At 35.0% G+C, this 27,767-nt stretch overlaps 1 protein-coding gene across 1 annotated transcript; it reads right to left on the reverse strand.

Annotated features, from left to right (window-relative positions):
- Nucleotides 1-458: 458 nt before the first annotated feature.
- Nucleotides 459-10,287, reverse strand: LOC133288061 (kinesin-like protein KIN-14E). The gene is made up of 24 exons (XM_061485758.1): nt 10,248-10,287; nt 9,686-9,911; nt 9,168-9,240; nt 8,834-8,965; nt 8,514-8,752; nt 8,075-8,402; nt 5,915-6,014; nt 5,649-5,830; nt 5,417-5,532; nt 5,169-5,271; nt 4,736-4,888; nt 4,512-4,658; nt 4,192-4,392; nt 3,428-3,592; nt 3,234-3,338; nt 2,986-3,126; nt 2,698-2,892; nt 2,434-2,560; nt 2,123-2,325; nt 1,824-2,006; nt 1,605-1,700; nt 1,226-1,423; nt 811-1,082; nt 459-704 (listed from the first exon to the last, which is right to left on the reverse strand). The coding sequence occupies exons 2-24, from the start codon at nt 9,841-9,843 to the stop codon at nt 512-514; spliced, it is 3,810 nt and encodes a 1,269-aa protein (XP_061341742.1). The 5' UTR covers nt 9,844-9,911; nt 10,248-10,287; the 3' UTR covers nt 459-511.
- Between the last annotated feature and the right edge of the window lie 17,480 nt (nt 10,288-27,767).

Genomic DNA, 27,767 nt, shown 5'->3' on the forward strand with positions numbered 1-27,767 from the left:
GAAACCTGTTTTTTTTTGTCCCCCCATTTTTCTATGACCGGAAATTCCATAGCGAAACGTCTTCTGTCCGCAACTCGTCTGTTTTGGAAATACCATATTATCATTATTAAGGAAAATAAAATGAGATTAATCACTTTTTAATAAATTGCTAATTAAATAAACTGCTGCTGACGTGTCTTTGTTCGCTTCTTCTCAAAGTGGACTTTGGATATTGGTTCTTCTCACTTCTCAGGAAGATTTATTTTTCCTTATTATGATTACAAAATGGCATGTCATCGATAGTTTTCTTTTTTGTTATAGTTTTTTCTTATATCAGTGCTTTTATTTATTTGCTTTTTTGGCATGTCATCACTATAATAATATTTTTTAACAAATATTATATTTAGGTAGCATAAATATATATTTATACGAGTATGAGTGAAAGATTTAAAATATATACATTATTCAAACTATACAGCTAGCACCCCTCTAAAAAAAATTACAATTGTGAGATCCTATTAGCCTAGAGTTACTACATAGAATGACGACCATCAGTCTTGTCTTTGGTTGGTCGGTCTTCTTGAATTTCTTCTAAATCTTCAGCCTCCCCTCTCTTACCTGCTTGTTCCTTCCAATACGCAACTAATTTCTTCAGTCTAGCTATCTCTTTTGAAGAAACATTTTTGCTTGGATCATTCACAATTGATCTCACTCGTGATGCATACCTGAATTAACATTAAAATATTAAAGGGAAAGAGAAAGAAACTATTAAAGATTCAAAAGTCAAACATATTTTTTTAAGGTTCAGAAAAAAGATAACAACGAACATACATGAGAGAGTTGTGCGTCTCATCCAAGCTTGATTCTATAGGAGATACATTCACGAACATGAGAGTTTTGGCATTACCCCCAAGAGAATCACTCATCAACATTGTTAACTTGTGATTTCTGTAAGGTATGTGTTGGCCACCAGAAGACAAAGCACTAATAACATCTCCCAGTGCTGATAATGATTTGTTGATACTTTGAGCTTCTTTGAGTTGATTACCCGCGGAGCCTGACTTTTTTACTCTTTCTGAACCAGCAAGATCCACAAAACTCAGCTGTATGATAAATCCAACACAAAATAAGTAAACATCCACAATGCTTGGAGTTTATAAAATCATCATTTTCAAATTGTTACACAATAAAGGGATATGATACACTGTCATTCAAAGGTAAAGGACAAGTAACGCATAGATAATACCTTTCCCCTTGCAGCTGATTGACTTTGAAGATTGGTACTTTCAACTACAATTGATAGTATAAGATGAGATCTTGAGCTTTCTTCATTCATTTGTGTCTCTGATGTATGTCGTCGTTCAGATCCCCTCTGTATTATGCTATTCAGTTCCTCCATAGTAGAAATTGATACAATTGTTACATTTTCCACATTTACCATTCCCTGACATAAGAGTAAAATAAATTGCAATTGGGAGAGCAGTCCATGAAAATAAGAAATTTTGTAAGTCCACAATTTCGGAAACAGCTTAAATCTTTATACATATCCAATTTTAAATTATTTGCATTTAAGAAACAAAATACCTAGAAATGGAAATTTACAAACCATAAAATAGAATGATTACCTTTGAATCCTTCTTAATTTCCAATTTTAAACGCTTTGCATTCTTAGGTAACAGTAGATCTACGAGTGTATCTTGATATAATTCCAACATGTATGCCTGCATCATTGATAATTTTTAAAACGTACAAAATAATTATATGTATATTAAGTAGATTTAATGACAACAAATTTTTAAAATGCAAAGAGAAATTTTTATTAATCCCCATTTTGCAATTGTTACCTTCAAGGAAAAAGAAAACTTGTTACTATCTCTCCTTAAAATTCTAAAAAGTTCAGCAGTAGCACGTAGAGTAAGGCCAGGATTGTTTTCAGATCCATAGATTGTAAATGTCTTTCCAGAGCCAGTTTGACCATAAGCAAATATGCAGACATTATAACCATCTACAGCAGATTGCACCAAGTACTGCATTGTAAATGACCACAACAAAAACATTAGTAATGAGTGTAAGAAAATATTAAATATATTTCAATGTATCTATTATCTAAAGTGATCTTTTAAGTTGTTATACTAAGACTTGCCCTTGTATCCTCAAATACATCTTCTTGAGTGGCATCACCATCAAACACACGATCATATATGTGCTGTTTTGTTTTATCATCTTTCCATGGATGCTCAACCGTAAACTCATCTACAGTAGTAAGAGCATCTCTTTCTTTGTCAGCAATCTCTTTTTCACTAAGAGGTCTTAGCCGACAGTAAACTCTTATCTTGCCTTTCATATCTGAAATATATAACCAAATTCCAATGTCATTATAATGTCAGTTATATATTTAAATCCACACATTCACATAGACATAATAACTCTTTTATGATACTTTCTGTCAACCACCTTCTATAGTATTAAAATATCGCTTCCTTAGAACCTGCTCTTCCTTATAAAGAATTTCCATTTCTGCTAGTTGAGCCCCTTGCATCTTCAATATCGAAGCTGCTTGTTCGTTCTTTCTATCAATGTCCTACATAAAGCAAATCTAAATTTTAAATTTTTTTTTTAAAATTAACACAAATAAAGTGAATATACATAGCATGTTGAGACCTCTATTTGTTATTATACAACAGAAGCACTGAAAATAAATAACATGGGGATCAAAACCTCTTTCGTTTCTCTCAATTCTTCTAGTTCTTTTATATTGCTCTTCAATGCAGCCAATTCCGAGTCCTTGACTGTAAGTTTAGACTCAGCCACAACTAATTGTTGTCTAAACGCATCCAGTTCATTTTCAAGGTTATACACTTTATAGTTCAGAGCTTTGCGTTCTTGCTCTAGTTTCCGTTGAAGAGAACTAATCTGCATTACCCCCACCAAAATGATGTTGATTAAGCATCATCTTAAAATTATATATTTTAATTTTAAATACCAGGATTCAATATTCTATTTTACCTCTTCAGCATTCTTCTTCTCAAGCACAGATAGCTTCTGCTCCAAAATCAACTTTTCATTTGTCAAGCTTTTGACAGTCTCTTCAGCTACAAGCAGCTCATCTTTACAAAGTTTTATCTCATCTTCAAGTTTTTGTAACACCTATTAGGTACCAGCAAAATCCACAATTCATACATCAATATTGAAAAAAACTATATAAATCAGAAAGCAATGAACAAGTGAATAACCTGTTTCAAAAAGTATCTTACCTGGTTATTTACTCCAATTGGGTCCTTTTTTATAGTGTTCTCTATCACCAGATTACTCAACTCAGCCATTTTTGCTTCCATGTTTCTTTTCTCTTGAATTTTAGCCTAGTAGATTGCATAATTATTAAGACGGGACAATAATGAAAGGATAAAAATAAGACTGATCACATGCAATTAAGAATTAAAAACTTTACCTGAAGTGCCTTATCTTTTTCATCGCATAATGATCTAAGCCTATCACAGTCATCTGTAACTTCCGCAAGACGATGCTTATCCGCTTTCAAGGATTCTTTCAAGTCCTCCAATTCTTGTAGCATTTCCTCTTCTTGTTTTTGCTTCTCATGCAATTCTTCCAGCAACTATTCAAGATACAAAATTTTATAACAATTGACTGAGAAATGTGCATTATACATCCTAACAGTAAAAGGGTAGCCCAGTGCATGAGGTTCCTACTTCGCGACATGGTAGGGGTTAGGGAGGGTCAGATGCACACAACCTTACCCCTGTGAGCAGAGGGACGTTCTCCAAAACTAGAACCTGTGACTACCCGGACATAAGGCAAGTTGCACCAAGACTCACCCTCCAGGTATACTAAAAAGTAAAGGAATAAAATTCTTTTATTCAACTGATTGATACATCTAAGTAGGCTTATATCAAAAGATTCGTGCATCTAACATATCATGTCTATACATAACTTTAGAAAGAACAAGTCTCCTTACTCTATGAAAAGAAAACTAGCACCAAAGCATAATTTTGAGCCTTGGGGCTCTCTAGTCTATAAAACCAAATTAGGATAAGCAATATTCTTCACTCTTCAGGTGGAAGCAAATAAGCCCTACAGGTTTCTTTTACTATGCAATAACTAATAAAAAAAGTCCTATAGGTTTAATGGTTCAGTTTGGTATTTGTTGTACATCCTGCATAGCATAATCTAGCATAATTATAATCTTAGACTTACTTGATCAGCATTCCTTTGAGACTCTTCAACAACTTTTGATAAATCTTGAACACGCTTCTCATATAATTCCAAATTAGGAGGCTTGAAATTATTAGAAATATCTTCATTCAAAGAACCAACCACAGGGGAACGTGCTTTGGAATAGCGCCGCAGCATTACATCATTTATGTGTGTCTGAAGAGCTACACAAATTTCTTCTCCCTACAAAGAAGGATGCCAATGACATTAAATAATTCCAAAGTGACAAAGACATTAATCAAGTCCAAAGGAACAACTTAAGAATATGAAGATTAAAATGTCAATGAAGGTGTTAATAATACCTGCTTAGTTTCAAACTGGAATATGTGAAGAACACCTGCAACTCGCATTTTAAAAAATACTGCAGTATTGCTGCTTCCAAATTGCATTATGTCTCTCAACTCAGCCGAGTGCATATATTCCTTGGGAACTGGACGGAAAAAATGAATCTGTGGACAATTGATAATAATTTAATGAAAGTTTTAAACCTTATAATATTATAATTTAATCATTTTTTCAGTCTTACCCCTCTCTTGTTAATTCCCAATATTATTCGTCCAGGTAGAAGTCCAATAGGATCATCAATCTTGCGAACATTGAAGAAAACAGAATACCCATAAGGAAGTGTTCTCAACATATGCAGAAATTGCTGTCTTGCGTCATCTTTCATCATATGCTCCTGAAAAGGAAACATCATTTTATATCAGAGAAGAAAGAAATTCAGCAGTATATTTCATCAAATGTAATAAGTATACTAGAAACAAATATCGAATTCCGTAATTAAAATAGATACATAAGTGGAAAATGACTAATGTTAGATGTGCAATGAAGGGTTTGAAATAAAACCAATAACACAAACTACAAAAAGAAGAAATTTCTCATACTTATCAGTGATTGAAGGTTAAAGAAAAATAAGCAGATGGATCTAGTCTCTTTAAGAAAGTATCCCAGTCTCATACCAGTGAATGATAGCAAGAAATAATGTCCAACTCCCATTCCCGCTTCGCACGTGTCATTGCAATTTGTCTAGGCAGAAATCGCTCCAGAAATGAATTCCAGTCACTGATAAATACAAAAATCTCAGTCATTTGAAGTCACAAGAGATTAGAAAATGTGAAATTCACTCACAAGAACATCAATCAAAAGATGCTCTAAACACTATTGAAGATACTTCAAAATAAGATGAAGTTCATTGAAAGATGCTTACGCGCATGATTCAGGTCTTCTAACATATCCAATCTCTGCCAAGATTTGCAATGCGGAAAGCTTAGAAGCATCATCCCTTCCAATAGGATAATTACCCAAAATATAATCATGCTGTAACTGTAACAACACATCCAGCCACCAACAAATTAATACCTTGATGGCAATTGCAGTTTCATTCAAAAACTAAATATGCTTTTATTTCATTCATAAAGTAAAAAAACAAAAAGGCATACTTGTACATAGGACAATTGCAAAAACATTGGATCTGTTACAGCTTCATCTGATTCACGAAATAACTTTTTCTTGAATATCAGCTTACAGTGCAAAACTTCTCCCTTACTTCGATCTTTCACTGCCTTAAATTCCGCCAGGAGATCCCCAATATGTTTATTATCATCTAACCCAATGTACTCCTCTGAGTGACAATAAAAGAACGGTTAGACTACTTATCTCAACTAGTTTAATGATATTAACAAGCAAGGAGAGTAAAAAGACATGCCATTCCCAGAATCAGATGATTTGGAGCCAGTAACAACTTTACGGCATTCAAACAGGCTAAAGCTAGAGTATGTTGACAGTTTAATGATAGCTGCAAGTTCCTGAAGCAAATGTAAGTTAATTAATGAACACCATGATAGAAAAATGACTATGTCTAAGACAGAAGAGCAGTAGGGCAATTAAGGCCGAATCATAATTAAATGGACACTGCTGTTATTCTGTCAACAGAAGTTTCATCTTATTAGTAGCATAAGAAGCAATGTTCCCATTCCATCAATTGCTGAATAAATCATTCTATCAATCAAATATTCATAAATAAAACCATAATAGTTTTATGAACTGTATAATCCAAAAAAAGAAGGCACATTTCCCAACTTATTTGACGAGTTAAAATTTGCATTTTTCAACTCTATCTACAAAACATAAAGATGACATCTTAATCACTGCAGGGGGTCGTGAATTTGCAAGACCTAGTCACTGCAGGAGGTCATGAATTTGCAAGACCTAGTTTTCCCAAAAGACTAATAAACTGACATTTTTAGGGCCACACTCAAACCTGACAGCAACTTAGTCACATAGAGGACACAAAGATTGTCACAACAATTTATTGTTGTTTACTCAGTTGAAAGAGAAGAAAGGTTATTTATTAGCATTAAGTATCAAGCCCAAAGAAGATCTTATACAGGTAAGCCCTACAAGTATTAACCACTAGCAAAAATCTTTGTGCAACTCATTGAATGTTAACACTCTGGAAAGAGGAAACATCCACTGAAAAACTAAATTGCTGGGCTGAATCCTTCGTATAAAGCTTGGAGAAAGAATTGAAATATTTTGCTCATGCTCTTCTAGCATCTTAGTGAAATTTGAAAGTTATGTTAATTTCAAGTTTTTTAAACCCTAGTATTACAGTAAAAATATTGTCGTGTAGCCAACTCAAGCCTTGCAATTTTATTTTTCTAGTATTAGATACAAAGCAACTACAAGCCTAAATCCCAAAAAAGTATGAAATGTTGGGTCCCACACCTTCTCTAGTTTTGATTATAACAAATCTAGTTTTGTTTAGTTTTTGAAAAGTTGTTGCAGGACTTCATTTGTGATGAATCATGATGAAGAGAATGCAACACACTTGTCATGAAATCGTGAAAATCAAAGTTGCAAAATAAAATAAAATCTTAGATTTCATGTAATGGTTGGATGAGGTGAATCATGATCATGCCTTGGGTTAGAAGATTTAAAAAGTTTTATTTTTAATCCAAATATATTTTTAAGATTTGATTTTTGATTTGAAAAAGAAAAAATTGATTTGAGATTAATTTCCTTTTTAAATTATTTGATTTCATCTAATTTTTGTAAAGTCAATATTTGGAAAGCTAATTTAAAAAAAGTGTGAGCTTTCAATAGAAAAAGGCATGAGCAGATTCATTGAGTCCACCGCTTAGGTTTTATTTGTACCTATTTGCTTATTATTTAGAAGTGGTAAGGTAACTAATTTTAAATTGGATTTTCTTCTTGACTTTGGAAAAGGTCGTGGCTTAAAAATAAGTCGGTCTTTGTTCAGTGCGAAAAAAGACAGGAGTCGTTTGACTTCGGAGAGTCTTTGATTAGACTTCGTGAGAATTCTAAGGGTAGGGCTCCGGAAACCTTGGGTAAAGTTTTGGGTTAATTCTTGTATAAGGGTAGAATAGGGTCTATTCTTGTACTTTGAATTGATCGATAGTGGATTTGTCTCCAAATTAGATAGAGTATCCAAATTGATCGATAAGGGTGTAAGGGTAGAATAGGGTCATGAGTTTTTTTTCCTCCGGTTGGAGTTTTTTGCACGTTAAAATAACTGTGTCACTTCTTCCCTTTACTCTTTATTTTATCGCAGTTGTGTTTTTTTAAATTCAATTTTTTTCAATAAACTCAATTCACCCCTTTTGAGTTTATCTGGGACCAACATGAAATTGGATGCACATACAATTCCATAATTAGATTAAGTAGAATCAGTCAAAAGACTAAATTTTTCTCTAACCTTTCCTAATTACTTTCATTCAAGTCATTCCTAGTTTAGTAAAAGTCTTGTTTATTTCACCTACTTCAATTTTCTCACACTTCCATATACTCTATGCATATTTCTATCAGATATTGGAGATAAAAACAGATGAATATTTCAAAGAACCTCAACAGCATCAGCAACTGTCGTTGACATGTCATATGTAATTTCTTCAAATGTTTCATCGAGGAAAAAAACTATAGTTGTAAGCTTTCTTCCAGTCAACAGAGCTTCAATCTCCTTAGGCCCAGGTATAATATGCCTAGGACCAGCCTTGACAGAGTGCTTCAAAGCATTTAACGTGTTTAATGCACGGGCTCGAATCTCAGGATCAGTAGTCACGCTATGTGCCACATTATGAACATATTCTGACAAATATCCTCCAATGTCTTTACTAGGAGGCATGAATGATGCACATAAATACATTAGCTCCCATGCTTTAATCAAGTATTCCCTGTTTTTGAGACAAGAAATGTATTAACCACTAATGTACAAACCACAGAATATATAGCTTCAATGAACAAAGGCCAGGAAAAAACACTCAATACTAAAAAAAATTGCATACTTCTCAGGATTATTTCTCGTTTGTTTTGATATCTGGACAAATAGTTCATCTCGGAGTTCCGAGTGCTTCAAACTTTGCTTGTATAGTTTACTCACAAGCTCAACTCGTTCATCCAAGTTTATTGGAGTTACACGATCAGATGAATCAATTCCCATATATTTCAAAATTATTTGGAATAATTTTGATGCTCGGCTGGCCAAATCGCCATTCAGCTTAAGCAATGACGTTGGTATTGGATCCTGCAGGAACTTGAGAGTTAGCTTTTCATGTGTTTTACAAAAATTTAACTACTTATTATGGAAAATTTGATATTTGATTACCTTTTGGAAACAAAGCATATCCTCAAATGTAAATTTCTCTCGAACTTGGGGGCCTACAGATCTTTTAGAAAAAAACCCACGTTTCCCAGCAGATTGAATTTGTTTTTGCATCAATTTTAAAAACCCTTCCACCTAGAACAAATGACATTAAGAAAAACTCAGTGATAACAAATGATCATGCATATAAAGCAATAAATTAAAAACTACCGTTGATTGCAGGAAGGAACTTAGTCAGACAAAGATCATTCAGACACAAAATTAATAGATAAGCAATATTATTCAAGAAATTTATATTTATAGCTAGATTAAAGTATATATCTCCCCATCTCCCCACCTGGAATCTATCAATCAAGGGTACAGCTCCGGCAAGTTCCGCTGGAATAGCCATTGATAGATTTGTTGGTGTGCTGTAATAAACAAAATTACAAAATTAAAAATTGAAGAAGATTGCAAATGGGCAAACAGAAAACTCATTATGGTTTTGTCATCAACTAGCTAATCAGGTCAAGGGGGGAATCAGAAAAAAAAAGTTGTAAACATCATGGTTGATCGTTGTCCATAAGAAAAGAATGCATGAATTAAGCTTGAGTATATAGCAAAACAGGACAAAAGCTTTCCTAGTGGTCCAACTTAAATAAAAAGAAAATTAATAGGCTTAATAAGTAAAATTTGCTAATGTGATTCAGAAATTTTGCCTTCCTCTTGTATTTCAGGGATCAACATTTGCCAACATCCCAAATCATAACATGCTCATTTCCTTTTTACCAAATAATAGAAGTTATTAAACAACAGAATGTAAATCGTTATATTAAAAATTCCAATATATGTTCAAAAGAAAAGGAAGATACTCACGGTGGTGCGAAATTGGAGCCATCACTGTCATAGTCAACACCATTGGTAACAGCAGCAGAGCTGTGCACTGGAGTATCCTCATAGCCGTTGCTAGAGCTAAAGGAAGATCTGTTTGTCCTCACACTTTGGGCCACGGATGGTGGCATATCAATAGTCATTTTGTTTGCCAACACACAAACTGAAACTAGTCAAAGCAACAAAGTTTGCTCTTCTTTAAGCTCCTCCACTGCATGATAAAAAGTAAAATCTGAAACATAAGTACAAAATAAACTACATACCCCATCTGAGCTCTGTTGAATTAGGAATAAAATCAGAGAAGAAGTGAGAGTGAGTGACAAGTGAAAAAACTCCCACATACTTGCAACCATTTGCAATACAATAAAGCATGGAACTTGGGAACTGCGGCCTAAAACACACTTCTAGTCCAAATCATCAATAAATGGAAGAGAAACCAACAAACCATCATAGTAACAAAAATGCATAAAAAGTTGGATAGTGATGAAATTTGTCAAAAATAAAAAATAAAAAATAAAGAAACGATGAAGGGCAAAGACAGAATTACCCAGGAATTGAAATGCTTCAACAATTAAACTAGTAAGAACAAGATTGGCAAAAGTCAGAAGCTTTAGCATTTCCAACTTTCAAGTACCTCAGTTTTGCTACCCATACATATATAACACACCCACAAAAAAAAAAAGAAAACATAGATGGAACAAGCCCCGGAACAGAGGATTAAAAACAACAAAACATGAAAATAAATTCCAACAAAAAAGAGAGAAAAATCCAACCTTTGTAAGAGCAATGACACAGATTGCGACTTTGTGATGTGTAGTGTAAGACAGACGGAGAGAGAGGAGAGAGAGATCTAAGGCGTGAAGTGAATAAGAGTGGATTTGGTTACAAATGAAAGAAAAAGAGAGTTTTGATTCGTTAATGAAACGGATACAGATGAGCAAAGACAAGTGAACGAAAGTCACGAGTCCATTATTAAACACCAAAGCTTTTTGGGAAACCAAACCACTTTCTCCTTTCTTCTTCTTCACTCATTAACAAGTTTGACATTAACAAAACTCATAAAGACATAAAAAAATTATTATAAATACCATATATACGTAACCGGGTTCATATGATTTATGTTACACCTCTTGCATTTCCTTATTTTCATGTCTATAATCATTATTATAATCTTATTGTTTTTGTTTCAAAACAATATTAATATATCATAGGACAATATAAAATGTAGAAACAATAAATAAATCAAATTTGAAGAGGCCAGAATGGACCCCCACAACCTTTGTACAAAATTTGTCACTGTCTGTCTCCGGCGGGAAGAGGCCACCAAAAGATTCGTGCTCGGTCCTCTCTCACTTTCCACTTTCAAGCACAGAGGGTCTGTTGGTCCCACCTTAATTTTAATAAATATATTTAGAAAGGGATAAGATCCCTTCGACACCGGTGACAAATTTAAAGTTTGACACCTCATCTGAGAGCCGTTAGATCAAAAAAGATCTACGACTCTGATTTGTAAACATGTGATACCATTGATCTTTCTTGATCTAACGACTCTCAGATGAAGTGTCAAACTTTAAATTTGACACCGGTGTCAAAGATCCTATCCCATTTAGAAATAGAATATTGTGTATGTCTTTTCTATCTTTATTCTACTTATTAGAATTTTAAGAGAAGAGATAAATTATGAAAGTTTGTTAAGATTCTGATTTAAAAATATTGAAGATAAATAATAATATTTGTATATTTCTGTTGATTGCTAAAAAGCTAGGAATTTCTACAAATAATTCAGTTCGTTTTTGTTTTTGGAAATTGTCTTATTTATAAGTATAGACACCGTTTGCCCGAATTTTGTTGAATTTGGACCAATGCGTTTTAAATGGCAATCAATCACATTTTATATTTTCAACAAACTATAAAAAACACAACTACCAGAACAGCAACTGCTTCATACCTAAATTTTTTCACAGCATAACATATGAGTGCAATGTTTGTGGAAATATGCGTTAGTTTAGGACAAAAATTATTGAGGGTTTACGAGTCTAAAGTTCAACTAACAATAAATGTGGTTCCAAAAAAGTGCAAACAATTAATACTATTCATAATCACACATTTCAGCTTAATTAATAATTGTGGAAATTGTAGGTTTACTTTGATTATGTGTTTTTTTTTTAACAAAGGTAATTAATTTGCTTTTGGTAAAAAAATTTAATTATGGTATCTCTCGTACACACTACATACGCGTTACTGTGATAATGTTATTTTTAAAAATGTGACTTGTTCTTGTCATTGGGAAACACGTACTCATTGGCATTGCTCGCGGTTACTTAGAAAATGTAATTCATGAATTTTTCTTAGTAATATCAACTTGTCTCCAAGTGTACATTATAATGCCGCAGAACTATATATAACCATATTTATATATGTAAATGAATGAAAAAAAAATGGACCCATTCAAAGTTAGAAGAGTCAAAAGTGTAAGCAAATAAACCAAAACATGTATGAATGATCCTAATAGCCAAAGTTGCACCCTGTTATCTGCCCACGGTGCCGGCCAGGGCCTGTAGAAAAAATAAAAAAATTGAGTTTCTAGAGATTGCAATGGGATAAAGCAATAATGGGTTCAATAAATGTGTAGTTATAAGATTCACGAGAATGGCCACTGAACGAACATTTCATTTCCATTTTGAGCAAAATTGTGCAACTGCAACAGTTATGTCCTTGTTTTCATATCTGCAAAAAAATTATGAGAAGTTACTTGGAAGCCAACCTTAGGAATTACCCCACGCCCAACAACCTATCAACCAGAGCAATGCAAGTTAGGCAATTAAGACAAGCATGAGAAAGATGAGGAGCAATTATCTCTACTCTACTGGAGGGGACCAAATTGCAATAAGAGTGTAAAAGAAACTAAGCTTGATTGATATGATCAGAAGGAGTTGGGAAAGGCAAACTTTTGCAACAACTTAAAAGAAAAATGTTTGTAATTATTATAAATTTCATTTAATCAAAGGAGGATAACTACCAATTATATTTTAAAATGCCACCTAAGGATTTTTGTATTGTGCTGCAGGACTATGTTACTATTTTGTGATCCTTTTCCAAAAAAGATAAAATTTCATCTTATTTATATCCCTTTCTTCTTTTCAAATTTTCTCTTTCTAAAGAATCAATTCAACCAAAAGCTTAAGCTGATGGATGAAGTTATATTAATGGTTTTATATATATCTAACACGCCCCCTCACACGAAAGTCTAATGGATTTGAAGGGTGGACAATGCACAGGTTCACTTACCTGTGCTGAGAAACTTCACAAGACTTGATTAATTATTAATTAAATGGGGGCGGTGAGGATCGAACTCGTGACACCGAGACTCTGATACTATGTAAAGAACCAATTCAACCTAAAAACTTAAGCTGATAGGTGAGGTTACATTAATGATTTTATATATCTCTAACACTCTTAATCCTTTTTTCCTCCTATATTTAGAAAAAGAGCACTTGCTTCCGGACCATAGTAAACAAGCTCGTCACCAAATGATAGTAGCTCAGTTGGCAAATGAAAACTGAGCACGTGGGGATGAGAGTATGTGTTCGATCATTTCCAGTATCACCTTTGAAAATGGTTTAAAACCTTAATCATAGATTTGCTCTCAACAAAATTATCTCCCGTGAGTATATTTAGGTTTTATCCACACACAAAAAATTTAGAACGCCTTGTGTTAATTGTCAACAAACAATGATTGGTGTAGGGATTTCAACTTGCATTCAACGGGGGGAAATTGTGCTGTTAAAATGGCTAATTTTGTAGCATTCAAGTTCAAGGTCTGGTTTCGCCTAGCAGACTCTTCTCTTGGTTTCGGTTGAAAATTCTCGGCAAATATTGTAATTTAATAAAAAAAATCTTTATTTGATCCACTTTCATTATTATTTATAAAAAAAAAGTACTATATGATTGTAGAAATTAACAATGATGCCAAATTCAAGGCGCAATGCTGGCCCATTTAAGGTTACTCTCTTTTAACTTTGAAGTTTCCAATTTAAATATGTTTGTTACAAACAATATAGTACGTAGCTGATATGATGACCGTGTTATAATTCATGGCCTTTTGGTGACGCGAACAAGTAACATGAAATCATGCTTTCTTTAGCGGGAGCCGAGCATACGAACGGTAGATAACGTGGAAGCACGTTTCAAAAAGTTTATCAAAGAAAAACTTTTTTTTAAGTTATCTTTAAAAATTAAAAACAAATGTTTTCTAAAAATAAGCTAATTGAAATACAGTGTTTGTAATTGTACCTACCAAAAATAAAATAAAAAAATACAGTGTTTGTCATATTCATGCGAGTTATTTGACAACTTTAATTTAGTGATACATTGTCTTGTCCAGGCTACATTTTGAGTGGAATGTGCCGAGTAGTTTGGATTTGTTGTTTGTCTGATATAAAATGTTTTGGACTTTACTGATTTCGTTTACTTGAAATCTTGGGTGCAATCTCCAAAAAAAAATATCCTGGGTGCATATATTTTTTCTTGAAATGATCTATATCCTTCTTTTTTGGTGCAAAACCATCTATATACTATGCCATGGGATTTGCTACAGTGGTTGGATTTATCGTCTTGCGCACTTGATAGGTGAGATACTTGTTTATTTTTGTTACGGCCCATATGAGAGGCCGTTTAGAAGGAGCAAATTTAACATGCTCCGGATACATGGTTCGAGAGAAGAGAGAGATAAAGAGAATGTGAAAAGAGAGGAGAGGGAGAGAAAGAAAAAGAAAAAGAGAAAAAAAGAGAAATATCATCAAATTAATTTTCGTCTAGAAAGCCTAAGAAAAGTCAATGGAAAGAGGAAGTTAAGGCAAATTAAGGGAGCGTTTGGTATAGGAGGAAATTTTTTTTATCTGGAAAAAAAATTGTCCGAAAAAATGTGGGAAAAATGTTTTACGGGATAAGTTACGAAAAGATGTTTGGTAGGCCAAAAATTTTGACAGGAAAGTTGGATTAATTTTACTAACTATGTTTGGTTAATTATAAAAAAAATGATGGAAATCTTTACCAAAATACCCGTAAATTTGGAATATTGTTGATTTTCCTTGTGTCACCCAACGTTATAATTTAGGCACGGTTCAACTCTTTCGCTCTTTGTCTCTCTAGTGCTGACGAGGTTTGTTTGCTTCTTTGCGCACAATTTCCCTCACCTCTGTCCGTGGGGCTAGAACTAGGGTTGCTGAAGATGCTGCACACCGCCAAGCCCGCCTAGTGCCAGACATGTCCGTCCGCCACCCACACGGTCTGGTACGCCTGCATCGCGAAGCTGTGGAAAGGCACTAACGCTGAACCTCAACGACGCTGCAAGCTGCATATCCGAACTTGAAACGTTGGTAAATTTTTTTCTTGTATAATCGACATTCGGAGGTTGTCTTTGAGGTAACTCTCCACAAATATCCACACTTTGTCAATTTGAGATTTGTAATGTTGAAGTTTGGACTTACTAGTAACTCTCCACAAATATCCACACTTTGTTATTTTGATATTTATATATGCAAGTAATTCTCACTATCTGCTTGTGGTATAGTAATAATAATAATAAGTGTTTGGTAATGATGTAGGGTTTAGCTGTTGTGCGTTTCTGTGTCTCACGCAAACAATTGTGGTCGAAGGGATAATGGGTGGAGATGGGTGTCAAAGTGTTTTTAGTGGCCATTCTTCATGTTTATCCTCATCAAACTTGAAGATGTGCGATTGTGGTCTGACCGTTGTGGTACGCAAGAGTGGGACAAAAAAGAACCCAAAAAGGAAGTTCTTAGGATGTGCTAATTTCAAAGGGGGTCGGAAATGTAATTTTTTTGAGTGGGTTGATGAACCCACATGTGTTAATTGCATACAAAAGGATAAATTGTTGAAACTTTATATGGTTTTGTTTATTGTACTTGTAATAGTATTTGGGATTGTGGTTTCTACAATGAAGAATGCTTGTTGATTTGTATTTTAGGCAGTAACGTACCAAGTTGTAAGGTCTGTAGAAACATTTTGGTTAGTGTGGAAGATTTTGTGGTCTTTTTGTTTGTGTATTATGTAACATGTCCTTTACGACTTGGATGTAAATTTTTATCTACAGTTGTGTGCTAAGAACCATGTAAGTAATAACTTGAAGTTGGTATTGTCATCTGTAAATAGTATTTGTAGATGATGTCTTTCTTGGGTTTGACGTAGTCTGTGATTCACATGCATAAATGACAGTGGTTGTGGCTACTAATACTTGGATGGATATTTATGTTTTTGTAATTTATAATGGATGTATATGGCATAAGTTTCAAGTACTTAGTGGAATTAAATGGGGATGAAGCTGTTGTCATGTAAGCTGTTAAATTTTTCATTGGAGTGAAAAATATAAATCATGTTAGTATAGAATTCCTACTTACCCTTGATTATTGTATGCCCTCTTATGCATAGGTACTACTTCTAATATTTTGAAGTATATTCAGCGGGTTCTACTCAGATGTTGTTGCTGGAGCAAGAGAGACATTATTATGTGGGAAATCCTTTGGTATGTATATTATTAAATTAGTATATGTTCCCACAATTAGAAAATGCTCCCATAATCTTTTAAGTAAAACCGTATGGCACCGTAGCACAACCTGCAAAACCTTGGCGAACTGTCTACTTATTGTTTCGCCGGACCGTAAAAATTGTCTTTTAATGACCCTATTCTTAACGTCATGAACCAAAATGTGTAGAAATATTGCAACGAGCTCTTCCACAGCCATGTGCTTCGTTGGTTCAAGGCCCCCAACAGCTTTAAGTAATTCTCACAACTTAATGAAAGATCTCCTGTCCATCCTGGTATTCTCAATACAAGCCGTTTCACTTATGTAAACTATTATATGGAAATTTATAGTCCTTAAATTCGCCCTTCTATAACAATTCTGTGTGACTCTTTTCCTACCATTTCTCCTTTTTTCGAGATCAGCTAATAATAAAGCAAGTATAGTAATAAACATCATTGTAAGTTCATTCAAAGACTCCAAGTAACCTATGACTACAACAATGAGACTGCACTCCATTCCATTCATGTTTGTTAGTTTCGTTCTCTGCAAGCTACAAAGATTATGGTTAATAAATTTTGTGTGATGCCCACTCATTGCTGAGTGCAAAGCACGAGAATAACAAAAAGGATAGTGGTATAGAGAAAATCAGAGCTTTCTTTTCTTAGAGATCAAAATGCTACACATTATTGGCTGTCAGTAATGTCAACAGGGTTGACATGGCCACACAATGACTACTACAATGATGGGCACGGGTGGCATACTTATCATCATGTCATGACACCAATTTTGATATTGAATTCAAATCCAATCATATTACATTTATCATATTTTCAATCATTAAGAAAAACCCACTATTTTCACTCATGACAAACATTTATCAATCATAATGCAGATTGCGGCCATGGCAGTTCATGGAACGCAATAAGGGCAACCCTTTTTTATCATTTTCAATAATAAAGAACATGTAGAAGAGATTATGGCATGCTTTCACTTCTTCCACTAAACAACCTGTTCATAGCATGATGTAAAGAGACATAGACCTATACGATAATTTTTTTTTGGGACTTATAATATTCAAAGTTACCCAGTAACCCTTTCAAAAAAGGTGAAAGGCTATTTGACCTCACTCGGTACATTGCAATAACTAATTGATTTTCGCAGAGTTGTGTTTGATATGACGTGGCCTTAAAACTTCGAAATATACACAAGCTTGACCTTCCATACTAATAAAAGTAAAAATTGCTTGGACATAAAATAAGTGATATTAGTTAGCAGGCACAAAAACAATATACGACCTAAACGTCGAAGAATATGAGTACATTCAGTGTTTGATTTAGCTACAAAGGACCTATCTTTGTTCACCATTCTGGTTTGCCATTGCCAGACTTGTTCAGTAATTCTTTAAAGTTTTATCCCTATTTCAAATATAATTTTACATAACAACTAAAATGACAAGATCCTATTTTATACCTTATTTTGTAAAATTAGTAACCGTATTATTCTTATATATATACAATTGAGAAGTGGATTAGAAGAAAATTAAAAAGATGCTGGATGTAACATCCCCGTCTCGAGCCGGTTCAATTAACATACATATGATAAAACAGAAAACAGCGGAAGACTTAACTTCTGAAAATACGAGCTAACTTTTTCTTTTTCTTTTTAAATTCTCATTCGTCGTAAACGAAAATCGGGCAGAGTTTCCTCTATAAATCGGACAACTGGGGATTTTCCAATCCCTCGCAGAAGCATTTCCTGATAAACAATTTATACAAATATAATCAAATGCCCATCCATGGGCGCATGCATAACTTGGCTCAGTGCCACTATATCTAACAGCATGCAATCCAACACGTAAACATATCTGAATACTACCTCATCATATAACGTGCCTGAATACCCAAATGTACATGCATCAAAGCGACAGACATGTACAAAACATATACAGGCCATATACACAATAAAGGATCAATATCATGATCCATCAAATGCGAAAATACTAAAATACATCAAACACTCCAAAAAGGTAGTAGCCTACAGCCACTCAAAATCCAATCTGTCAACTGCCTCAGCCACGTGTCGTGTCCCTGCCTAGTGAGGACTCACCGGGAATCTGGGCACCTGAAAATATGTCCCCAAAGAGGGGTGAGATTACAAATCTCAATAAGCTCCAGGTTTATAGAGAATTCTCCATACCCCTGGCTCACTCCTGCATGAAAGTCAGATACAGAGTATACAAATACAACATATAACAGATATCATAACAGAACAGAGCATATATCCATATCATATCAGAGATGTGCGCCGTCATTCCCAAGGGAGGACCCCAAGCGGAAATCAACGCACGTGTTCCCGAGGGAGGACCCCAAAGCGGAACCAGACATATCAGAGGCGTACACCATCAGTCCCGAGGGAGGACCCCAAAGCGGACATCCGGGTACTATACAATCAATGGCCAGAGATTGTTACAGAAATCATATTACAGAAGTCATATCAGAGCAAAACATATCATGTTATCAAATAACTCTATATGAATGCATCTATACAAAGCATCTAAATCACAGTCATACAGTCCAACCATAGTTCACTAACCATGGTGGAGCACTCAAGCAGGAAAAGACTCCTTAAACATAGAGCTTACCTCTTGAAGCTTTACCAATACGCTTACTTGTGGAACAAGTTACTTTTATCACTTCAAGAGATTTCCGATCCTTCTCAATCCCTAGGCACACCTAGAGAATAATTTACAATGCATCAATAAAATGATGCAATACCATAATTATTTCATAAGCATACATTTTATCGCTTATTTTCCTTTCTTTGCATTTTTGCCAATCCTATGCCAATACACAAGTCTAGACCCCTTTATAACCGTTGGTGTTCTTTAATTTAATCAACCATTCCCTTAGGAATTTTCAACATAAGTCATGCTACTTTTCTTCAAAACTCATCACTTTTATACAATTTATTACTACACATTTTATTTAAAATAAAATGTACAAATATATCCCTAAATACCCTATAGGTCGAATCCTATAAGGGGGATTTCCAAAGATCCATCTCTTTTACAATACATTTTCTTTACTTCCTTACAACTTGCAAACACCTAGGCATGCATCCACTAGGTTCCTATTTTGAGTTTAGACACCAAGTCCTTCACAACACATCAAGGCCGAAACATCAAGGTATGTTTCCAAGGATTTTCTTTCCAATGTAATATTCTTACTAATTCATCCAAATTCTACTTACTTGAACAAATAAAACCCCTCTTAAAGCATCAACTAAATTGGCACAATAAATCCTATTAACTCTATCAAAGGCCGAACATAGAGAGGAAATACATGATTTTTCTCTAATTTTTTTACATACTTACAAAGCTTCTTTTCATTTCATACATCAAAATATCAACTATTCCTCATCAATGCATATTCTAACACATCATGCTTTCCCACCCAAGGCATATACACAATTTTATAACTTAAATTATCAAAACAACATCATGTAAATAGAGGTTTGTTACCTCAAATCAACTACCCAAAGCCTAGAAGACCTACACCAAGAGAATCTCCATCAAAAACTTCATTCTGCCCTCTTGATGAATAGTGCACGAATTTGGGGAAGGAAATATCTCCTCACACAACCAATGATAGCTCAAATAAATGGGTGGAATGGATTCATTGAGTGGTTTCCAATCAATTTCATGTGGTGGATCATTGGATTTGGTGGATGGATGATGTAGAAATCAAAGAAAGAAAAACCAAACCCTAAGCCCCCCCTTGTCCAAGTGCAGATCGGTTTTGGAAGAAAGAGAAGAATGGAAAGCTTATGTGAATAGTGATCTTTAAAGTGACAAGGCTTTATAACACATGTGACCTTTTAACAGATATTTTTCTTTCGCGTATTTTCACTTAGACTGACCCGGAACTAACTCAAAGCTACAAACATATTTTTATTTCCTAAAATCATTTACATTAATTTTTATTTCCTAAGGAACAATATTCATAATTCACAGTATGGTTTTTGCACCGTTTTTGACGAAATGCACTGTGCATCACTAATTGTACTTCATTTACTTACGAAACTTAAAACTTATAAACTTATCATTTTCTTGGGCCTATATTGACTTGCTTGGCATATATTGGACTTTCTTATTCTTATTTCATCAATTATTTATTTCTGGACTCTACCGGTTGCTTAAACAGCAGTACAAAATACCCGGTAGAAACACTATTCACGAGATTTTCACGGAAAGTGCCAGACTATACAATTTTTCGTTCTGAACTCATATTTGTCCTCAGAATTTTCAAATTATGTTCCTAAAATTATTTTGCTCATTTTAAGCTCTACTGGTTAATTCACAAAACTGTAAATTCTCCGGCAGAACGCACTGTTCATAACATAGTCATGATTACAGTCAAAATACTCGAAATCGCTCACTGAATCTAATTATGGCATTTAAATCCTTAAATTAAATCTCTAACTAAGATTTACCAGTTAGGGTCATTATACTGGAAAAATAGGGAAAAAGATAAAATAATTCAAAACCAAAGAAACAAAATTGGGCATTTAAGGATCTGCCAAAACCCTCTCCGTGAATCCAGAGGATTAGCAAAACAGGTAACAGATGCATACTAATTCATATATATCAGTCGTAGAGGAATGAAAAAAGAAGTTGTACTATTTTTCGAACAACAACATCCACTCGTGCTTCTTCAAGACACAAGCCCATCTCTCTTTTGTTCATAGTTTCACAAACAAACCCTCAACCAGAAGGTACACCACATTGTTTGTGGAATAAATATCCCTTCTATACATCGAACATAACTCAAAAAAGTAAATTTTTCACACTTGTAAAGAACTCGTCGAAAAATAAAATCAAAAACACAAAAATTGAAGAAATATTTCGAGTTTTATGTATGACAATTGTAATGAAATGCTGAAAAAGTAAGTAGTAAACATATAACATTGCTTGATGGGAACTTATCGAGCAACTGAAATAAAGGGAAAATAGGTCGAATGTTCAAAATCAAAAGATAAGTGGAAGAAAAACAACAAACTGTTAGCATTTACGTAAACTAAATGCTTCATGAAAACACATTTCTAAGCAAAAATCAAACCTTTGTAGTTATAGACCACAACGAACACTTCGTACCTCAATCAAACAAAGCGAAGTATTTTTTTCCTGCTGTGAAGTTCGAATAGGTCACTTTTCGTCTTCGTCAAATCTGCGAAATGAGAAAGAAGGTCAACAATAATCGATGAACATTCAAGTGTTAGTTATAAAAGAAAGTGCATGTGATTCCAAAACCTACGAGCAACACGGTGGAAAGGCAGCCGACAGAGAGCAAAACGATTGTGGTTCAAAGGATACTTGTGATTAACTTTTCTCTCACCCCTTTGCTGATATCTAGGGCTGAGGGTGTTTTTGTCTCAAAAAAATGTTTCCATTTTCCCCCCGCGTCGCCAATTCCATTTTCCATGTTTTCAATGACAAAGTTCAACAACGTAAAATGGTGGAAAACAAATTGACCGCAAAATTCATTTGCAACCTTCACTTCATTTCTTCCCCGTACCAAACAAATCAAATTCATTTTTCATATCACACTTTCCATGGCAAATTTTTTTTTGCCACATACCAAACGTCCCCTAAGGAAAAAAAAATTAAAATAAGATTTTTCAAACATACACTCAACGACTCAACACAACTAATTTGAAATAAAAATGTTATTGATGTTGAGGTTTTACAATATTAACCCCTCTCCATTTGAGCTGGTCAATAGGGTAGCCCATCACTATGAACCCATGTATTCTAATGGCACCAAATTTTCCTTATTTAAATCAACTCTACTCTTGTACCCAAAAAGAAAAAGAAAACTCTACTCAGCACTAATTTATAGGATCCAAACACAACAACAGATAAATAAGATTAGGGGGATCTTTTAACCAAATATATATCTATATATAGTAGAAATTTCAGCATAAATCACTTGTGAATCCGTTACCAACTTACAATTACCTACCCACTTTAGATCACATTTCGTATAACACATCTTTTTAGTAAAAATTTATCTCCTTCACCAAAATCCATTTGGAGTGTTTTTTATTTTTATTTTTTTATTTTATACATGGAGTGTTTTAAACATTGAAACAAGATAAATGCCGGAAACGTATTTTTTTTACATTCTCCATATCATTAGGTAAAATTTTATACTAATTATATTAAGTAACTTGAATTTACTTTCTATTCAAGGAATAAATATAAAAACTTATCAAAAAATTAAAAATGTTAATGAGTATATGATTAACATTTATCTTAAAACAAACACACCAATAGAATATACCTACAATCAAAATTCAAAAGTATTAAACCCAAAAGCTACCAAAACATTATCACAAATAACCCAATAACTTGTTCTCAATCATCAATTACAAGGGCGCCTCTTTTGCAAAAACATTTTAAACAAATAATTGAATAATAAAAATAGATCAAAACTATTAACCTTGATAGATACAAAGAAATTGATCTTATGGTTTCGGAAAACTTCTACCGAAATTGCTTAATTTCTCCATGAAAGTACAGATTTCCTCGAATTTGCGGTGTACTTCATCAAGCCCATTAGGGGAAGGTATGGGCCATCAATATTATGTAATGGCTTACTAGGAGACTGAGAAATTGCGATTTGGTAAAATTAAATGTAGCTGATTGCTGGTTTACATTTAGAAACGTGCCACTCTCAACAGACAACAACAATGTTTCAAAATTTAAATTTGTTAATCGAAACATGCGTTTGGTAGAAGAGAAATTTTTTTTATCCGAAAATTATAATTATTGAAAATATGATAGGAAAGTGAGTTTATTGAAAAAGTTAAAAAAAAAAATTTATTTGACAGGCTGAAATATTATCGAAAAAATAATACTGCTGGAAAAATGGATTGAAATTACGAAAATAATATTTGTCTAAAAAGTAATTTTTTTTAAACTCTTTATAAAGCTGGAAAAAAAAAATTGAAAAAAAAAGCAAAGGCAACTTTTCCGTACAAATTCACAATACCATTACCATCCTCTATTTGGTATTTTTAAGTGGTAATTTGCTCTCAATTTTACACATAATATCACTTTTCCGTACAAATTAGAATTCTAGTCGAATATTTATAAAACCCCTATCAAACGCAACTTTCTTTGAATCCATGTGCACTTTTCCATACAAGAAATCAAAACTTCTTATTTCCAAAAAAAAAAAAATCAAAACTTCTCTACCAAATATCCCTTAAATATTAATTTATGGATATAATAACTAATAACGTCAGTTCGTGAATCTCAAGGGCTGATCCGATCACAATAAACTAGGCTTTTTGACACTTATGCCCCTTAATTAATAATTAATTACCAAATTGCCCCTCATTCAAAACTATTTCGAAAATTTACCCTTCCCAACAAACATAACACCAATCTGCCCCTGTTTGACCGTTGACCGCGAAGCCTACCCGGGTACACCATTACCTACCCGGGTAAATTTTGAAACTTTTTATCTACCCGAGTATGTAGGGGTGTACCCAGGTAGAGTTCTTGAATCTGGGAAAATGTTTGAATTATTTACCCGGGTACGGAGCAGTGTACCCGGGTAAACATCGACGGTAGGGTTTTAAAATACCCCAGCAGCCCCATTTCGAAAACCCACAAAAGGGGTACCCGAGTAGAGCTGCTGGAGGAGTGTCATCTTGAGCGATTTCAGGCAGAATCTTGCACTAATTCGTCTTGTTTGTGATCATCATTCGCGGACCTTGCAACCTCTCTGCCTTCTACCGATTGAAATCGATCAAAGGTGAATTTTTTTTTCAGTTTTTTCAATTATGTTATGATTTCTGTTCTGATTCATTGTATTTTCGTTTATATCATTTGATTCTGTCCGAATTATTTTATCAATTTGTCTAACCCTAACCCTAACCCTGAATCTAACCCTAACCCTAACCCTAACCCTAACCCTAACCCTAACCCTAACCCTAACCCTAACCCTAACCCTAACATGTATCTAATTTCTGATTTTGGTTATTTTTTCAGTTTAATAGTGTGACACAATGACCTCTCGACGCGTTTCAAAGCTGCCAGTGACCCATTCCGAGAGAAGAACCAAGAGTCGTCGCGATGGGTCGTCATCCTATCAGCCCCAGGCTGCTTCGAGTCAGGCTCCGGACTTGACGTTAGGATATTTGTTTGAGGATGACATTCCTTCACACGAGAAGTTCGTGAAGTTTTTCATGACCCGGAAGATCTGCGAACCGAAATCACTGGATTCGGCATTCTTCAACCTAGAGCGTTTTGACATCGTGCCGCTTCTTGAGCAGACACATTTACTTCACCTGGCGGAGATGCGGTGCCCATACTCGGAGGTTATGGTAAGAGCCTTCTACCAGAACCTTGGCTACTCGCAAGGCGAGCTGACTTCCCGTGTCTGCGGGATTGATATCATCATGACTGCTCCTATCTGGACGGAGCTACTGGGGTTCGATTTTGATGGTGTCACAGGAGCAGCACTATATGATGGAGACAGCCATCATATATTTGGTGATTATAACCGGGAGACCATTGTTACAGAGACTAGGAGGGCAGACGCTGAGCCCGGTCATTTTGCTCATTATCCTGTTAGCAACTTGTCAGTTTCTGCTCGCATTCTTCATTATGTGGTGACACATATTATTTTCCAGCGCCCGCATAATCACTCAAAGGTGCTGGAAGGGGACTTTGTCATCCTGTGGGCCCTCCTTCACAGTCAGCAGGTGAACTGGAGGCATTACATATGCATACTGATGTGGAAGGCAGCCAAGTCAAAGAAGGCTGAATTGCCTTTTGCATTTCTGGTGCAGAAGATTCTGCATAGATTTGGAGTGCCTATGGCAACAGAGACCTTGAAGACCGCCAGAGGCTGGAATGCTATATTTGGTGAGAGGCTCCTGAAGCAGTGTGGGATCCTACCGAACAGAGCGGGTATCTGGACGTGGAAGAAGGCACCAGAACCACCTGAGATCCCATTCCACCACGATGCTGAGATGGAGGATGCACCTGCAGGTGATGTGTTGGTCTTTATGAGTTTATGCAATTTTGTGTTGTTTAATTTTTAATGTGGTATTGAAGTTTGTTTTTCATGGTTTATGATGTAGGCCTTGATGATGATGACGATGATGATGGCGTTGCTGAGGTTGATGTCAGACCGACACGTCCCACCCGCAGTCGGCGACCACCAGCTCCTCCTGAGGGTGGATGGACACTTGATCATGTCATGGCATCCTTATATGATCTGACTACTGACTTTAGAGGATATAGACAGAGCACGAGCAAGTGGCGAAACCAGATGGACACAAGGGTTGCACGGTTGGACACAAGGGTTTCACGCTTGGAGGGTTTAATTGGCGAGGGTGCCCATACTCAGGAGGAGGAGGAGGAGGAGGAGGATGATGACAATGTATCTTCACAGCATGGCGGTTGGACACAAGGGTTTCAACTATGGCTGTCCTGCGCCCCTTCATACAATGTATCTTCACAGCATGTTGCAATTCTGGTTTGGACCCAAATTCTTGTTGCACAAATAACGGATCTCCTAACTTCCAACCTCCGTGCAAGTCATCATCGCCATATAGGATCTCCAACTCGTCATTAGGGTGCGCCCAGTTAATGAATGAATAATGTTGGCTTTCATTCCAGAATGGCTCCTCAGACCCTGCATCTAAAGATCATGTCAAATTTAATAACTTACCACAAATAATAAATTGTCTAAAGCAAATATTCAAATTTAATAACTTACCTGACTGGGTCGACATGAAGTGGTGACAAGGCTGGGGTACCGAGACTTACGGCGCTCATGTCAGCCTCAAAATTACCGTCCACATCAGTGTCTGACGAATCACCTTCTGGAATAGCACTTTCAGGTTCTCCCTCCTCTTCGCTGTCCACATAGTCCTCGTCTTCATCCTCTTCATCCTCATCCCATGCTACCTGAGGAGGTGCAGAAGATCGTACAACTGTATCTTCTTGACCGGTACAGTGTGCAGTAGTGGTTGTATGCACCGGTAAAGATGAAGATTGTCCAACATCAACTTCAACATATATCTCAATATATTTTAATACTTTCCATTCAACAAACGCATCTGTTACGAACTCCACATCTTCATCATCATTTATATCGTTTCCAATGTAGTATATTGTATCCATATCCACTACAGTCTCTAACCTGGCTATCATGCGGTGGATGGAATGTATGCCTTCTGACCCCATTTTTTGAAGAATTCTCTCCTTCAGTTCATTGCATGTAGTGCCCACTTTGATTTTCATCGTTTTTGTTTTTCCTTCAAATCGGACACCGTTCGGACCTTCAAAATGCCTCCCATTGTAGTAAACAACTATAGGAACCATGTTTGGACTTGAACTCATCTTTCACACAAAAATTAGATCTAGGTTTTGGGTTTGGAGGTTGGTTCAGATTTTTTAGCACAAAATGGGAGTGTGGAGATGTAATCTCAATGTCCCCCCAAGATTCAGCTTTCTGAAATGATGAGATGAAATATGTGTGATGTTTCGGATTAGAGAGGGTAAGAGAGAAAGATTTGGGGTTTCAAAAACCCTATACCTCGCAACAATGGCCGAAACCCATACATATTGGGGTTTCTGGACGCGATTTACCCGGGTACACTGCTACGTACCCGGGTAAATAATTCAAACATTTTCCCAGATTCAAGAACTCTACCCGGGTACACCCCTACATACTCGGGTAGATAAAAAGTTTCAAAAATTACCCGGGTAGGTAATGGTGTACCCGGGTAGGCTTCGTGGTCAACGGTCAAACAGGGGCAGATTGGTGTTATGTTTGTTGGGAAGGGTAAATTTTCGAAATAGTTTTGAATGAGGGGCAATTTGGTAATTAATTATTAATTAAGGGGCATAAGGGTCAAAAAACCCAATAAACTATAATAACCCTAAACCCTAGATTAGATCATTCGCAATTACTAAAAAAAAACTAGGGTTCAATTATTACTTTTCATGAGATTGAATATATTTATCATCTCTTTACTATTATTTTCATTTCAATTCAATTAATAAAAGAGGTGAGTGAAAGATTGCAAACGTTGGATTTAAATTTGATCCGATCATAATAAAATTGATAATAAAAATTATAAGCATAAAAAACCGGTCTCTAATTTTATAGTTAAAAATTCGTAAAATAATTTTTTTAATTAATTTTTTGCATTACAATGTAATTATTTTTAGGGTCAAGATATTATGCATTTTCCCGAAAATTGCATAAGACTTGTTTTCCTTTTTTTTTTGGAAGTTACAAGGAATTGAACACAACACCCTACACTACACACAATCTTAACACACCCCACACCAGTAGGCTAACCCTGTTGCATAAGACTTGTTTTCCTCTATTACAATTTTAAAGAAGTTAAAATAGTTACATATCGCATGAACTTCATAAATATTTTGAATCAATTACAATTTTTTAGTCTCTCCCTTACCTTTTGGAATAAAT

This window comes from Gastrolobium bilobum, unplaced genomic scaffold (assembly GCF_033153095.1).
Source record: "Gastrolobium bilobum isolate Gb01-03AN ecotype WA unplaced genomic scaffold, APGP_CSIRO_Gbil_v1 utg3205, whole genome shotgun sequence".
NCBI classification, from domain to species: domain Eukaryota; kingdom Viridiplantae; phylum Streptophyta; class Magnoliopsida; order Fabales; family Fabaceae; genus Gastrolobium; species Gastrolobium bilobum.

Bases quoted from the DNA above. Each gene is read 5' to 3' on its own strand.
- LOC133288061 (XM_061485758.1), bottom strand. From the start codon at position 9,843: ATGACTATTGATATGCCACCATCCGTGGCCCAAAGTGTGAGGACAAAC. The intron at 8,753-8,833 runs GTAATCAAATAT...AAGTTCCTGCAG, and splicing joins ATATGCTTTGTTTCCAAAAG to GATCCAATACCAACGTCATT. The intron at 2,561-2,697 runs GTTTTGATCCCC...TGCTTTATGTAG, and splicing joins AATTGAGAGAAACGAAAGAG to GACATTGATAGAAAGAACGA.